At 41.9% G+C, this 15,019-nt stretch overlaps 1 protein-coding gene across 1 annotated transcript; it reads right to left on the bottom strand.

The window, feature by feature from the left end:
* Positions 1–1,028: 1,028 nt before the first annotated feature.
* On the bottom strand, positions 1,029–14,725 carry plekha2 (pleckstrin homology domain containing A2). The gene is made up of 12 exons (XM_086112243.1): positions 14,339–14,725; positions 10,008–10,168; positions 9,827–9,883; positions 7,707–7,755; positions 7,464–7,561; positions 5,385–5,516; positions 5,215–5,274; positions 5,058–5,126; positions 4,903–4,973; positions 4,509–4,572; positions 3,878–3,955; positions 1,029–2,737 (listed from the first exon to the last, which is right to left on the bottom strand). Exons 2-12 carry the CDS (start codon positions 10,146–10,148, stop codon positions 2,300–2,302), a joined length of 1,257 nt encoding a protein of 418 aa, XP_085968369.1. The 5' UTR covers positions 10,149–10,168; positions 14,339–14,725; the 3' UTR covers positions 1,029–2,299.
* Positions 14,726–15,019: the final 294 nt, after the last annotated feature.

Genomic DNA, 15,019 nt, shown 5'->3' with positions numbered 1-15,019 from the left:
CCTGAACTGCAAATCCTAACATCGCAGAGAAACCTTACTTTATACAGTATTTACCAAATTAAACTGTTTAAAAATGAAATTATAATGAAGAAAAAATGTACTGGATACCTTTTTTTAGCCAACTGTGTATATTTGGATTGTATGCTATACTTTTTGTGATGACAACGGGGCAACAAAGCCATCAACTCAGTGAACTCGGTGAAAAGGCAACTCTTTGAAAGCACACTGTACAGTGGAATTTCTGCCACTTTCTTGCAAGAACTCTTGTGACCTTAATTTAATAACACATTATGTCTTTGTTTTTACACTAATGTAACATTTGAGGTCCAAATCCCACTGGCATATTTACAGGTACATTATCCATCTGCATCTCTTGACGCCACAATAATTTTGTTGACTTGACTGTGGTAGCAATTCCAGCTCCGGCCTCCCTGTGTGGAGTTTGCATGTTCTCCCCGGGCCTGCGTGGGTTTTCTCCGGGTACTCCGGTTTCCTCCCACATTCCAAAAACATGCATGGCAGGCTGATTGAACACTCTAAATTGTCCCTATGTGTGAGTGTGGGCGTGCGTGGTTGTTCGTCTCTGTGTGCCCTGCGATTGGCTGGCAACCGATTCAGGGTGTCCCCTGCCTACTGCCCGAAGTCAGCTGGGATAGGCTCCAGCACCCCCCGCGACCCTAGTGAGGTTAAAGTGGTTCGGAAGATGAATGAATGACTGTGGTAGCCTACAGTAATGAGGGAAGGCCTCAAGATGGCGTCTTGATCCAATGGAAGATTCTGCCAAACATATAACATGAAGCCAATTCAACGACATTTGAGTTTTCGACACAACAGCCGTCAAAAGTTGATCCGTTTGTAGCAACTCGTATTTTTTCTTGAAAACCAGCCGCGAAAAGGGCCGGAAAAAAAATCACAAAATCTAAACTGGCAAAGCAACTACATCTGGTGACATCTATTGGACATAGCGATGTACTGCATGCATATGCCCCCAACTCCGTCGAATAATGTACAGTATTGTATAAGACAAATATAAAATAAAAATTTATTATCAAGAATGAAAACCAACAGTACGTGCAGGCTAACGAGTTAACAAAGCATTCAGGCATGAGCAGAAGCCTCAGGTGTTACAACACAAACTATTTGAGACATCCGTGAGGAAGTTGTGAAAGTGGTGAAGCATATAAAAAAGGTAGCAAATAACGTAAGTGCAAAATTGCTAATAAATTAGAAGTGGCATCGTTGACATCCCCATAATGTTGCACGTAGGGGGAAATCACATTTAGAATCCTCGAAACCTGCTCACCAGGTTTTCATTCTTCATCAAGTACCATGTTGAGTGATTGTATTATTTATGGCGTCACCACTTCCCGTGTAACAAGTGCTGATGGTTCAATCTACAGGGTTGTGTGAACTTTTTGAGTTCAGAGTTTGAGGTTGACCGAACACTTTCACTTGTCTCGTTTGTAGCCAGGAAATGCTTGTTGAATGTTGAAGGCTGCTGTGCCTCATGTCTCTCGTGGAAAGAATGTTAAAAGAGAAGACATATGAACTATCAAAATACACACGCTTGAGAACCTCTAGATCTTTGTTTGTACCGAAAACGTTAAATTGAGTGCAAAGGGTTAAATACATGTGCCATCATTGCTAGCCCTGCAGGAACAATCATAATTCAAGTTTTTAGCAGAAGCTGCATGAAAAAAAAAACATTTTTTAACAGCCCTTTGACAATTCAACACTACTGTTCCTCTTGCTACCCATATTATCTGTAACACATCGACATGACCAGCTGTGGGCCCCCATCAATGGTCACGTCATCAACACAGGCTCACCTTGTTAGTAAGGAATACAACAACATACCCGTCAACTTGTACGTTTTCCCCGTATTTTCTACTTTTTTTTTTAATCATTTCAAATCATGTACGGCGTATTACAACTTTTATACGGGACCCCCCCCCCAAAAAAAAACAATTGTGAACCGATCTTACAAGACCATTTTGGCTCAAATCCAGATCATCTCACCTGCTGGTAGCCAACGACAATGTCGATCGCTACTATTGTCATGGCAAACCAGCAAAAGTAATCCTCAATCGTATATTTTTTTTCATCGCTGCGTACGGTCGGATTGATAAAGCATGATGTGCGCATGCGCGGTAAGCCGTTGTACGGGTTTTTGTTGCTTTGTAAGGGGAATCGTAATCATTTAGAAGGGCGGGTATTAGCCGAGGTTGACAGGTATGCAACAATGACCGGTCACATACATGTCAAAGCATGTAACAAGAACCACATGGAACCACAGAACCTAAACATCAGTGGTGCGGATGCTGTCATCATCCAGGTTAAAGGGGAACACGCACCCTGTGTGAAACTGAGGATGCGAACGATGCCTCCGACGGCCGAACGCCACATCTCCAGAGGCCGTGAGGATGCCCATTCCACTACTGGGCATGCTGGGGCACGGGGCTAGAGTTGAGAGAGAGTTGGAGGAGGAGGACGTGGAGGAAGAGTTGGGGGAGGAGGAGAGTGAGGCCAATGTGGGCACGGTGCTAAAAGCGCTGTCATTGTCCTCCGCATCCAAGATGGAGGCTTCATTCGCAGGGATAGGTGTCCACGGCTGCCAGCCCGGTGCCACGGAGCACGACTTGACGAGAGTTGGCCGCTGCTCGGCGACTCGGTGACTTCGACTTGAGGAAGGATTGTGACTCCGATAGAGAGATGAAGCTCTTTTAAACGAAAATCCCTATAACGAACAAATGACACAAAAAACACATCACTACGGCTCGTAGAAGCTTTTGATTTGAACACGAGAATGATAGACCCAGAGTACAGACCTTTTCGCCACTAATAAACTGCGAGCCAATGAAAAAAAAGAGGTATTTGTTTGTCTGACCACAGTGTGGTTCGCACCCGTTTTTGCAATCATTGCATGAGCTCTGACAAGAATGAGGCAAAATATGGCAATGAATGGCTTTCATTGTGAGGCCACACCTAAACACACGAACCTCTGTCCTGCTGAGTGTCAGTCAACTCCTAGTGCAACAAATCTTGTTCTCAAAACCCAATTTACAAGTGGGCTGGAGCCTATCACACCCTGAACTGGTTCCAAGCCAATCGGAGGACATTTCACATAAAGGAAACAGACAACCAAACACAATTTACACCTGCGGACAACTTGGGAGTTTTTATCTAATGTAATTTACATGTCTTAGGGATGTGGGAGGAAGCCAAGAGTAATGGGGGAAAACCCCTGCAAGCCAGAACGTGAAAAGTCCATACAGGAAGGCCTGAGCCGAGATCGGAAACCGAGGCCTCTCGGCTGTGATGAACCACTGCCGTGCCCCAAGCTTGCAAACTAACTTGCAAAACCTGAAATGTGATACGTGGAGGATGCTATAAGATATCTACAGGTGGCCTCTTTGATTCTGAAGTAAGGACAGCGCTTGCATCGATTGACCTTTTTCATGCAAATTTGCAGCAAACATATCTAATTATTTTGCAGCTTTTTCACCACGTTTCACAGAAACAAATTGTTTCATCTTTCTATTTAAAAAGAAAAAAAACAGGCACATTTCAATCGAAACAATGACCTTAACTCTCGTGCTTGTGCTTAGCAGAGGTAAAAATCAGCATGACAAATTTGACCAAGATATCAATCAGAATGTGAACACATTGAAAGTATTTTTCTAAATTACATTTAAATTGCAGTCAAATTTTACATATCCACAGCAAATGTCAATCAAATCACATGAATGTTTCAGACAGATTTTCCACGTATGATAAATGTCAGGGGAAATTAAAGAATATCTTTCCATGGGAAAGAAAGACAACCTCCTTAGAAGAGACAAATTGTTTTCAGTGTTGAGAAGAAAGACAGCGTTACCTTGGCAGGGCCTCTGAAATCCTGAATCTTCAACTCGATGTCCCTGATCCAGCCATGCATATCCTCTGGAGAGTCTGTCTATGAACAGAAGAGGCCACACATCAAATGATTTACAAACACGTAACATGTATATATATACCTCTTGACATTGTGCATACTGAATCTTTAACTCAAATTTTGGAAAAAAATAAAAAGTCTTGCGTTCAAGTCATTTGTTGTGAATGTTAAGTATGCATTCTTCCATTCAGTTTACTGAACACTATCTGTCATGCTTCCCTTTTTTTCTAACAGAAAAACAAATGTGCTTATGCTTGCCATTTCCCTCAGCTGTCCTCCCATGGGAAGGAATCAACAGGATGTTTTTGTTGTTATGGTAACAGATGGCTGTGGTTACTTCAAGAAAACAATCTTTTTGCGCTTCACTTCAGCAGCGCGGCGTTTCAAGAAAACATTTCGAAAACGCGCAAACACCTGCTGACTTCTTCACAAAATGACTTCCCGGGTGGCTCGAGACACCAACTTGACCGATGCCTTAATTGTGGCAAAACTGTAATTAGCGGTATGTGCAATCAGCCTATTATGCAGCCATCCCATAAAGCTTGTGTGGCACAGTATGAGAACAGAAGTTTACCTGTATGTAGAAGGTTCGGGATCCGGTGATGATCTCAAATAGATTGTCGCGCTGCAGGAGGTCACTTATGGAAATAAAGTTGTTGCACCACATCAGTCTTATTTGTAGAGGCAGTTAGGTCCAAAACTACTTGGTAAAAGCTTTGGCAAAAAGCAATTCCTAACGGAGTGTTTTTAGGGTCAAGGTCAAAGGTTTTTGGAATAGATCAGTACTCTTACTCTGCTGCGGCATGTTAAAAACTATGACAAAAAGCGTGTTTATGTTCCAAACACTTGACAAGATGACAGAGAGCGTTATCTGGCTGAGCACATAATGCGTGCGTTTATAATCAATTACAAGCACATGAGGAGGGGTGGGAGAGTGCAAGTTGGACTCTGCGGTCACACTGACTCACCCTGATTTGACGAGGCATTCGTGAACTTTCTGAATGTCCCGGAGGGGAATGGCTCGCAGAGGCTCTTTGTCCTGATACACACATGCGCAACAGAGGTAAGCGGACGGAGCGCGACACAGATAAAGATCCGCGAGGGACAGCGCACGTTCCCTTACCATCTCAGACTTGTAGTAACTGACCGCGTTGTCATCGAGGGTAAAAAAGCGCCTCTTCCAGCTTTTTCTCTGAAACCCACGCCGCAGGACATGATGTCAGTTCCTCATGCGGCGCCTCCATTCAAACACACTTTGCGAGTAGGTGAGGTGTACTCACAACGTTGCCTTGTTTGACACAGTAACCGAACCTCAGCACATTAGGCTTGACGCTCTCATTCTGCAAACATGACGATCGCTTTATTATCACAACCGAGTGTCATCAAAACAGCGTCTGCATACATGTTTTTGATCACGACAGCACAAGTAGTTTTGGGGGCGTGCGCTTACCAGGATGGGCGTGTGCACCACCACGCCTCCGTGGATCTCCGTCTTATATGCTTGCTGTTTCCCCCCTCCGTAAGAGTCATTCGTAACAGTGGCCACATCAGATCTTGGAGGTGCAGGACCAGACTTAGGAACCTAAGTAGCAAACAATAACTATGGTGTCACATGCACAGGCACAAACACTCACACACAGCGAGTACTGTACATATGACCACAATGCATGAGCCACAATATTAAGTACACTTTGCCCAATCTGCAGTTGAAAAGAGCCTTGGAAACCGAGTTGTGAGCAAGGTTTAATAATCCGACAACCAGCTGTCGGCGTGGCAGAGCTTTTAAAGCAGCTGGTAACGAGGTGGGGTTTCATGAGGTAAAGCCTTTCTATGCTTGTCTTACTTTTCTACTTATATGAAAGCTAATCATGTAAAAATGCTACTTCAAATATTGCCTAAAGATTTCATAAAGTGCTGGTGAGAGTTTGGCCCCGGAATTGATTCTCTTCGAGAATTTCCCTCCAGGCACCACACATAACTAAATTAAATGAAAATGTTTTGGTAACCTCAATTCACGAAATGAAAGAAGCAAAGCTTTCTTCAAACAACTGTACCAAACCACGAAGGAACAATTGGTTAAATTAATGTCTGTATCAATCTAAATGGGCCCTTATTATCTTGTGAGGGAAGAATGTATGTTACAGTGTAACTCTGGCATCGCACCACATTGGATTGTGCTGCTTTTCTGTCATGTTAAACTGTCATTAACAGGGGGTTAGCTTAAAAAAAAAGTACCCACAAGTGAGAGATGTATCCTCTCAAAGGTCGCATTCTTACGAATAATTACTGCTAAACACAAATGACGAAATGCGATTTCAGGGCCTTATTGTTGGTGTCTCAGGATGTGGCTCGAAACGAGCGTTCAGAGTGTTCGTAGATGTACAGAAAATTGGCAGAGCAATAGAAAAACATTCAGCATGTGGAAGTTGAAACGCCTTTTTAATAGCAGAGCTATTACACAAACGGCCAAACTGGTTTGAGGTGATTGAAGAGGCAACTCACACAACCACTCGAGGAAGAATGAAGAGCAGACAATATGCTGTCAAGGACAATACTATCATGTGATAATTCGCCACAGGGAGCTGAAGCCGTGTCCTTATAAGGATATTTGGCGACATTTTTTTCTGAAAATAAAAAATAAATAATGAATTGAGTATCCTTAAAGAAAAGCATTCCGCAGCAAAACTATCATTGTAGTTTTAGAGGTTTTGCGCTTCGGCCATTGACATGAAATTTATTTCTTGCTTTAACGATGAAACTAGAAAGCACGACATACTACTATATAATCTATTCGAAGCAATCTGTAATTACTAGTGCAAAGGAAAATCAGTGTAAGCAAGGTTGGTTAAAAATTGAGACTGGTAATCAACGATGTTTAAAACGGAACAAATTCCTCAAGTCTGAAGATAATCACTGGAAAATAGTGCCAAGCTCTTAAAAGAAAAAACTAAAGCCGGCGTCAGACTACACGAAGGTAGCTCGATTTTGAACCGACCAGACAAATGTTGTGTCTTGTAGCTGATTTTGAGTCGTCTTGACTCGTTGTAGCTCGCGTAGTGTGACGTACTCAACGATTGACCATAGTTTGGCATGTCGGAATTTTTGTTCGTCTTACTGCATAGTGTGACATCTCCTCAGTCGTCCTTCAATTCGTTTTTCGGCATCGACCAATAGGAAGAAAGTGCCCTCCTACTTATGACGAGAGACTGGATACGGCGCGCAATCAAAATGTTACGTACAGTATTCAAAAAGTGACTTGCACAAAAGGGGAAATATCGCAAAGTATACCAAGTGTCTCAACTCATGCTAACTGCAAAGCTAGTAACTGAATCTTGATGGAAGCACGCACGATTGGGCAGCGCTGGGGTTGGGGATGGACTTATCGAGTGACAGCTCGCCCGGTCCAAGACACACGACAATATTTATTTGTTCGTCTGACAGTGACCGTCATGAACGACAAAAAAAAATTTAAAAAACCGTGTAGTTTGACAAGGCCATAAAGTGATGTTTTGGTGTGTGCTACACTCACCGTAATCTTGCTGGCTTGGTTGAGAGCAGTGACCCAGTCCCTCATATCTGTCACGTCATTGGCTTGGAGGAAGTACCTTCGGGATACTGCATTGATGACTGTGGGGAAGAAAAAATCTTTTTCAATAGCTGTTCCATACCCCCCCCTATAATTACTGCTTTATCTCAGTTTAGCAAATGTATAAATAATGTTTTTTTTTTTTACAGTGTGTGACTATGACTCAGTGTTTCCCTGAGGACTCACCAAAGCAGAACTCTGTCTTTGGCTTCTGCTTCCCTGTAGTTTCATTTACCTGACAGAAAAGCAGACTGAATGTCAAGCATGCGTTATTTTGTTTTGGAGAATATAGCTTCAATGGAAGCAACGCTCCGTAAAAGCACAGCGTACACCTATAGTCACATATTGTGTAGCATAATGTACACAATATTTTGGTTTACTCTCTGTAATGTGATCTGTGTGATGAATGATAAGCAAGTAAAAACAAGATTGAGATGAAGGAAGCAAAGTTGCACTACATTTGAGGTTTCAACACCGTGCGTGCTCTATAATCACAGATCGCAACAGCACTTCCCCTGAGAGAAAATATCAATTATTCAACTTTGACCCATATCATATTCACTTATGAACTCAGAATTATGCCAATGTATTTAAATCTGGTCACTAAAAGCAGAACAGTTGACATTTGGCCCATTATTTTATAGTTTCAAAAAGTGGAATAAGTGATTCCGGAGATAGAAGTTCACATCTCTTGACTGTGACTGTCCAGAGAGAAGCTGTCAGCGCCGAGACCAGATGTGATTATCTCTGCTCAAGTCAAACATCTGGAATTCGTCAGCAACTCTGCTGAGGCTCAACTCTGCATGTGACCATTAGCTTCAGCTGCAGATAGATCAGCCTGTTTCTGATCATGTGGTACCGCACGAAGGAAAAAAGCGTCACAAACATTCTGTTGTTACAAAGAGAATGGACACTGTCGGTGAGGTATGAACTTAAACATGAAGCTTGGAAAAAAAAACGTTTTGAGACAGCTTGTGGGGAGTGTGGAGGTTGATCAACAGCAGTTTTATCAAGTAATGTCGATTGATCAACGATGGGGACAAAAAACAATCACTTGTTGCTTGAGAGGCTGTCTTTGGATGTTCCCGAGCAGAATTATGATTCTTGGAGTTGTACCATAGTCGAAGGCTACATGGGTTTAACTCAAGCTCCCGTATATGTCATGTAGTTTTGTTAATCACAAATCTACCGTATATTTATTCAGCAATCGATGCAAATGTCTTACATTGACAGACAGAAAAAAAAATGCTCCTTCATTAGAGGGCAGAAGGGACAATAAACCGATGGTTGCCATTCATACAAAATAAGTCATGGCGAGCTGCAAATGTATCAGCTTTGTGTTCAATTGAACAAGACCAGATTTCACCCCAAGTAAGTCAATTTGTGGGGAAACTGAGACGAGATTAGAATTTTTGTTTGATAATATGCCGGGGGTTTTCTTCTGTAAAGTGGGTGCCTTGGCTCCATTTAGTTTGAGAAAGCCAAAAAGTGCAAAAATCAATTGAACACAATAAACCAAATTCTTAATCCATAAACTGACTTATGGGTGACTCTATCAACAGGTCTTTAACCTTTTGCCATAGTAAAAGGAGATACTATTTTGGCACATGTGGAACTCTCAGTTATTGTTCCAAATGCACAGTCAACAACAATTAATCCAGTGTTTCCCACTGGTGTACAGTTATGGGGAGTTTTTGTTTGACACCATCAAAACAGGTGCAGACTAAGCATTACTTTAGGGAATCAACAACTGATTTGTTTAATAATCGATTAATCTCGCAATTATCTGGTCGATTAATCGATTAATCTCATTGTATTTCCATTCCTAGAGTCAAACACATGAAAGTATTTCAAACTGACAGTGCAGAAAATTAAACAAAGTCTGATTCAGTAACTGGTTTTGTCAGTAACATGTAAGAAAATAGGCAAGAAAGTTGATCATTGTTTTCCAAAGTAAAACAAACGTTCGATATTGACTCAACAAAAAGATAAGAAATCTGCTTTCAAGAAGGACGACATAAATCTGAAAATATCTACTGTCGCGAGGCTGACATGCCGAGGATTTGGACAATGAGGTCTCCAAAAGATTAGTTGATTAGCAAAATAATTCATTTGATAATCGAGTAGTTATCGATGACCAAATTAACTGTTGCACCTCAACATTATCTTTGTAAAGGCAGAATGTTTGTTACCACGACTTTATTGGATCTGGTTACATTGTGTGCAAGTGTACCTCGTTTAGTGACTACTGAGTGTCTTTCAAATTCCAACAGTGGAAGTAAGTGAAAGCTAATGTAGAGGTTTACCTTGGAGATATACGTTAGTCTCAGGCTGCCAACAAAGCTTGCTCCACTGGGCAGGTTCTGCATGACAAACACACACACACACATCATAGGATCACAGTCCAAGGTTACCCGGGCTCATATTGGTCGCTTCCTTTTGCTATTTGTCCAAGTGTGTTGTGTCATACAGTGATGCACAAAGCACCTGAGGGTTGTCCATGTACCACAGCAAAGCATTCCCCTGAGTGTCCAGGATGAAGTAACGCCTCTGGAAGCGGCAACTGTTTTCTTTCTCTTCGATATCCAGGAAGCCACACACACGGTTCAGACGGTCGACGTACGGCATGATGCTGCTATCACATATCACTGAGACACACACACACGCACACACACACACACGCACACACACGCGATTGGGATTCATGGAAAGAAGAGCTGAGGGGGATGCACGTACAATCAAAGAAGCCCTGTGTTTCTTGCACGTACACGCCCAGGAAGCGAGAGAGTGAGCATCTCACACTCAGCAGTTTTTCATGTGACGTGCTTGAGGCTGAGCGGCAGCTAAAGGCTGAGGCGAAGCTGAGGCCCTCCACCAAAGCCAAAAATTACAGACTGCACTCAAGATCTACACACATTCCCCTTGGCCAGACACCAGGCTGGTGGTGGTGGTGGTGGTGGTGGCGTGGGTGGGTGCGCATAGATCGTAAAATGTATTCATTAAGACGATGCCATGCGTGTGAATCAGCGAGTCATTCACCTCAGAGATTTTCGTATGCGCAAGATATTTAGTGGTGTTCAGCACACAATGTCATCCAGTCAACGTCATGCGCACACACACACAGAGCCAACACACAGGCAGTTTAATAATGTTGTCATCCTATTTATAGGGGAAGTCAAATAAAATCTTGACAAGAATATGTTCTATGCGCCTTCATTCGTGTCAACACATTTTTCTGATTAATATTGTGTTTTACGGAATACGAACTAAACGGCACAACCGACCACTTTTGACCCTTCTCAAGGGGCGGCCATTTTGCCACTTGCTGTTGATTGATAATGACATCACAGGGCCAAAGGGCTCAGCTTATGAATGTCACATGGCCAAACCCAGAAAACAGGTGAGCCGTGATGGACGTTACCTGAGCCCTTGGGCACTGTGATGTCTCTTTCAATCGACGGCAAGCGGCAATATGGCCGCCCCCCCGAGATGGATAAAAACGGTTGGATTTTGTCGCTTGGTTCATATTCCACAAACACAATATAAATAAGAATGCCGTGTTTAGACTAGTGGGGCTGCATGCATGTTATTGTAAACATTTTGACTTGACTTCCCCTTTAAGTTCCTGCGTGATGTCCAATGCTCTCTCAGGATCGCTGTAGACTGAATGAAAAATGATACAGTGACACTGCACCTGATCAGATGCAATACATAAGAGGGACAAAATAGTACCAACAATGCTCAGTGTCATGCAACATCTTAAAGTATCCCACGAAGCATTATCATGTCTGTTAAGACTGACTTAGAATGCAGCTGTTGTCCAGTATGTAATTAAATTGTGCAAGCAAGTGTGCCTAATGTTGCGGTCAATGAGTGCATGAGACACACAATCAGGAATAAATGGAGCTCCAAAACAAACAGTCGTGCCTTCAAACTGGTTAGAAGACACCAATTATCTACATTGCCGCTAAAATGCTGACAAGTAATAATCATCACGGCCAAGTGGAACTCTTGTATGAATAGCTTTGAAACCATGAATATGCTACCTCAGTGCTTCTCAGATGACACCCAAAATACAGTTGATGGCTAAAAGCCTTGGAGAAAAACACAGCCCAGAAAGGAAAATGGCATTGCAGTAGTCTCACGCACACGCACGCACGCACGCACGCACACACAAACACTTATTGACACACATGCCACACAAATGCACATGAGATTTTAGGATCATAAAACATCTGGTCCAACCATTAAGGGAAGGAACAGGGAAGAGATGGTGGCATTTTAGGGAATGCACACATATATTTTATCTAAACAGTGCTAATAGCCCCAAACATCTGTTTTTTTTCAGGACTTGTTCAACCTCTCCTTTTTATTTTATGAGACTACTTAGTGACTGGAAGCATATGTAACCTCATCAAAGTCTGGCACAAATCAGAACAACGACAGGAAGGCCCCAAAGTGATGCAATGGAGGCAGAGATTCTTTGAAAAATGCGCACTATTTGCACTTCAGTGAAGCGCCAATAATTGACTGCATTTTTTTTCCAGCTAAATTCCTCTACTTTTAATGGAGTAATTGCTCATACACTGGGACTGGGCAATTATGGGAAAAATAATAATCGTGATTCTTTTCAGTGATATTGAAATGATGATTAATAAAACATTACTGTATTTTCAGGACCGATGAAATTACCGAACACACCACAGTGGAACAATGAAAATGGACCGAGTCCACCTTCATACTGAATATTGATCAGCCATTTGTGGTTGGAGTGCACACGTATGAGAGAGGTGCGGAGATAGAGGTAGACAAATGCGGAAATGCGTGTGCGTAGTGGTGCACGGCTGTGTAAGAAGCAATTACAAATGAAATGCCTCGTATTGCAGGTTACATTTAGTACAGAGTAATGGCAAGGGGTTACTTTATACAGTGTCGTATTTGGGTGAATATTCAAGTAAAGTTTGTGTTTTCAAACAATATGTGATTCAAATAAAATTCATTTTCATCATAATTGGAAGATGCATTATCAAGTATTGGTACTCAGTATCAGCAAGGACTCAAATGTGAAAAAAGATGGCACTTTAGTGTCAATAGGAAGGTGTAACTCATGTGAGTTAGGGCTGTCACTAGCACAATATTTTTGGAATCGATTACATTGGTCAAAAGCAAATGTGAACCTTTTTTTGACGCTGATTTCAAATGTGCATTCACTTTTTTCCCTAGGACATCAGGTATCTGAGATATTTTCTTTTTTTGTGGTTTTTAAGTTTGACACATAAAAGCTTCCGTAATACGGATTTTACCATGCATTATTATTTATCTATGACATTTCGGGGGAAAAAATCCACTTGCTGCTGTACCAAACCCTTAATTCATAAATATTAGAGAATATTTTACAGATCTATATTACCGGTATTGCATTATTATTATTATTAGTAGTAGTAGTAGTATGAAAACCTAATACGTTCAAAAAAAAAATAAAAAAAAACAAGGGCAGATTTGTAATCAGTGCAAAAAATTAATCTGGAAAAGTTTACTTGCATCTCTGGTTGAAAATATTTATGAAATTTTGGTGGCCAGCGTTATTCGTATACTGTATTCCAAATCAGATACAATTCTATCTTGCATTAAAATGTATTATAAAACCATTTTCCCTCAATTACTGTTTCTTCATCTTTTTCTTTTGGCCATAAACCAGAGGTGTCAGTCAGATCACCTAGGGAATGGAAATTGAGGCAATGTAGAATGGATTGGTTTTCTTTTGTTACCTGTAAAGGGGACAAAGTTTTTCAAGTTTTTTTCTTATATCTTCTTTACACCCCAATATTGTGCTTGGAGCTAAGCAGCAAAATCTACCCATTTTCATGCATCTGTGGGGGCAGCCATTTTGCCACCATGCCCCTTGGGATGGATAAAAATGGGTAGATTTTGCTGCTTAACTTCTCTTCCACAAGCACATATTGGGGTGTATAGAAGATATAAGAAAAAAAATTCAACTTGACTTCCCCTTTCCAGGTAACAAAAGAAAACCAATCCATTTTACCGCTTAATTCATATTTCACAAATGCAATATTAATGTGAATGGGCTGTTTAAACTAGTGGGGGCGGATAGAAGACATTATTGCGAGGAAAAACGTTGACTTTCCCTTTAAGCATGAAGCATGGTATTTAAATTAAGTATTGATTAGTTGACAGTGTTAAGTTATACAATGAGTGAAAATCCCTAAAAGGGTTTGCTGCAGTAAACGGCCATGGCACTTGGTCTTCCACGCCAAACTCTTGCAATCATTCTTTGATGGCCTTGTTATGTGCACTGGGGCACTGGAACAAAAAAGGGCCTTCACAGAAATTGATCCCATGAAGCTCTAAGTTTAAATTTGTCTCAAACGTTTGGTAAAATGAAGCGTTAACAGTACTGGGACGAACCCAAATTGGGATTGACGGATTTATTGATAAACAATCATTATCCATAACGTCAGATGACAGCCATCGAGTTTACACACACACACACCCCTTTTATGTGCCAACCTTGATTTCCCAAGAAGCATTAGGTCCAATATGGCACAAAAGTATTGATAAAAAATGTGGGGTACTAACAGGAAGTACAAATTGGGTCATCTTGGCGCGTGCATGCACAACGTGACGATGATGATGAGTGTCAGGATGATGGTGATGATGGTGATGATGATTGTGGCGCTGGTGATTACGATGAAAACTTTTAGCGCAGACTTTATTCAGCGACACCTGATATGCTTGTGTCGACCAACGTTTAACACACACACACACACGCACGCACAAGTAGCACAGTATGGACTCACCCGCTTCGCAGAGTCTTGTCCCAACACAACCAGCTTCCAGGACCGCTAGGAAGAACACTTGTGACAGCAGTTGACCAACATGGCGGAAGCCAACCAGTTTCAGAAACAACTTTTTTGAAGTCCAGCACGCACCAGAAGACCCTGCCCGCCTTGCCTATTTATTCGTGTGATCGGATAACACAAAAGTCCTGTTCTTGTTCGTCTTTCCGGGTTGAACGTTCGTTATTAGAATAAAACCAGCCCCGGATGTGATCCCCGCCTCCTCCTCCTTTGCACTGTTCATATGAGGAACTACCAGACACCACTTAACTAAATGGCGCGTTCTTGAACCCCAACCCTGCATTTCAACGGGATAATCCGTGTAACCGCAGTCTACGTTCAGTTTTTTTGGAGCTGACCGTGTGTGCGGAATGTGCGCGCTCGTTTTGTTATCTCTTGTTGACGCTGCCCAAGTAGGTCAAGCACAAACACACTTCAGCGTTTTCCCGACCTTGAGCCGAGGCACGTATTTTACGTTAAAAAAAAAATCTGACGGCACTCAACTGAATGCAAATGTCACAAATGGTGGTTACATTAAGGATGTACCTTCTGCCATCTAGTGGAAGACCATTTAGTTGTTCTGCCTGTCACTATACGTTGATGGCAAAAAACTGATGAACAAAGACTTATTAGGAGTCAATC

Source organism: Hippocampus guttulatus, chromosome 5, assembly GCF_054856545.1.
Source record: "Hippocampus guttulatus isolate MCC_2025c chromosome 5, RoL_Hgut_1.0, whole genome shotgun sequence".
NCBI lineage: Eukaryota > Metazoa > Chordata > Actinopteri > Syngnathiformes > Syngnathidae > Hippocampus > Hippocampus guttulatus.
This window is presented reverse-complemented; position numbering and strand designations above follow the sequence as displayed.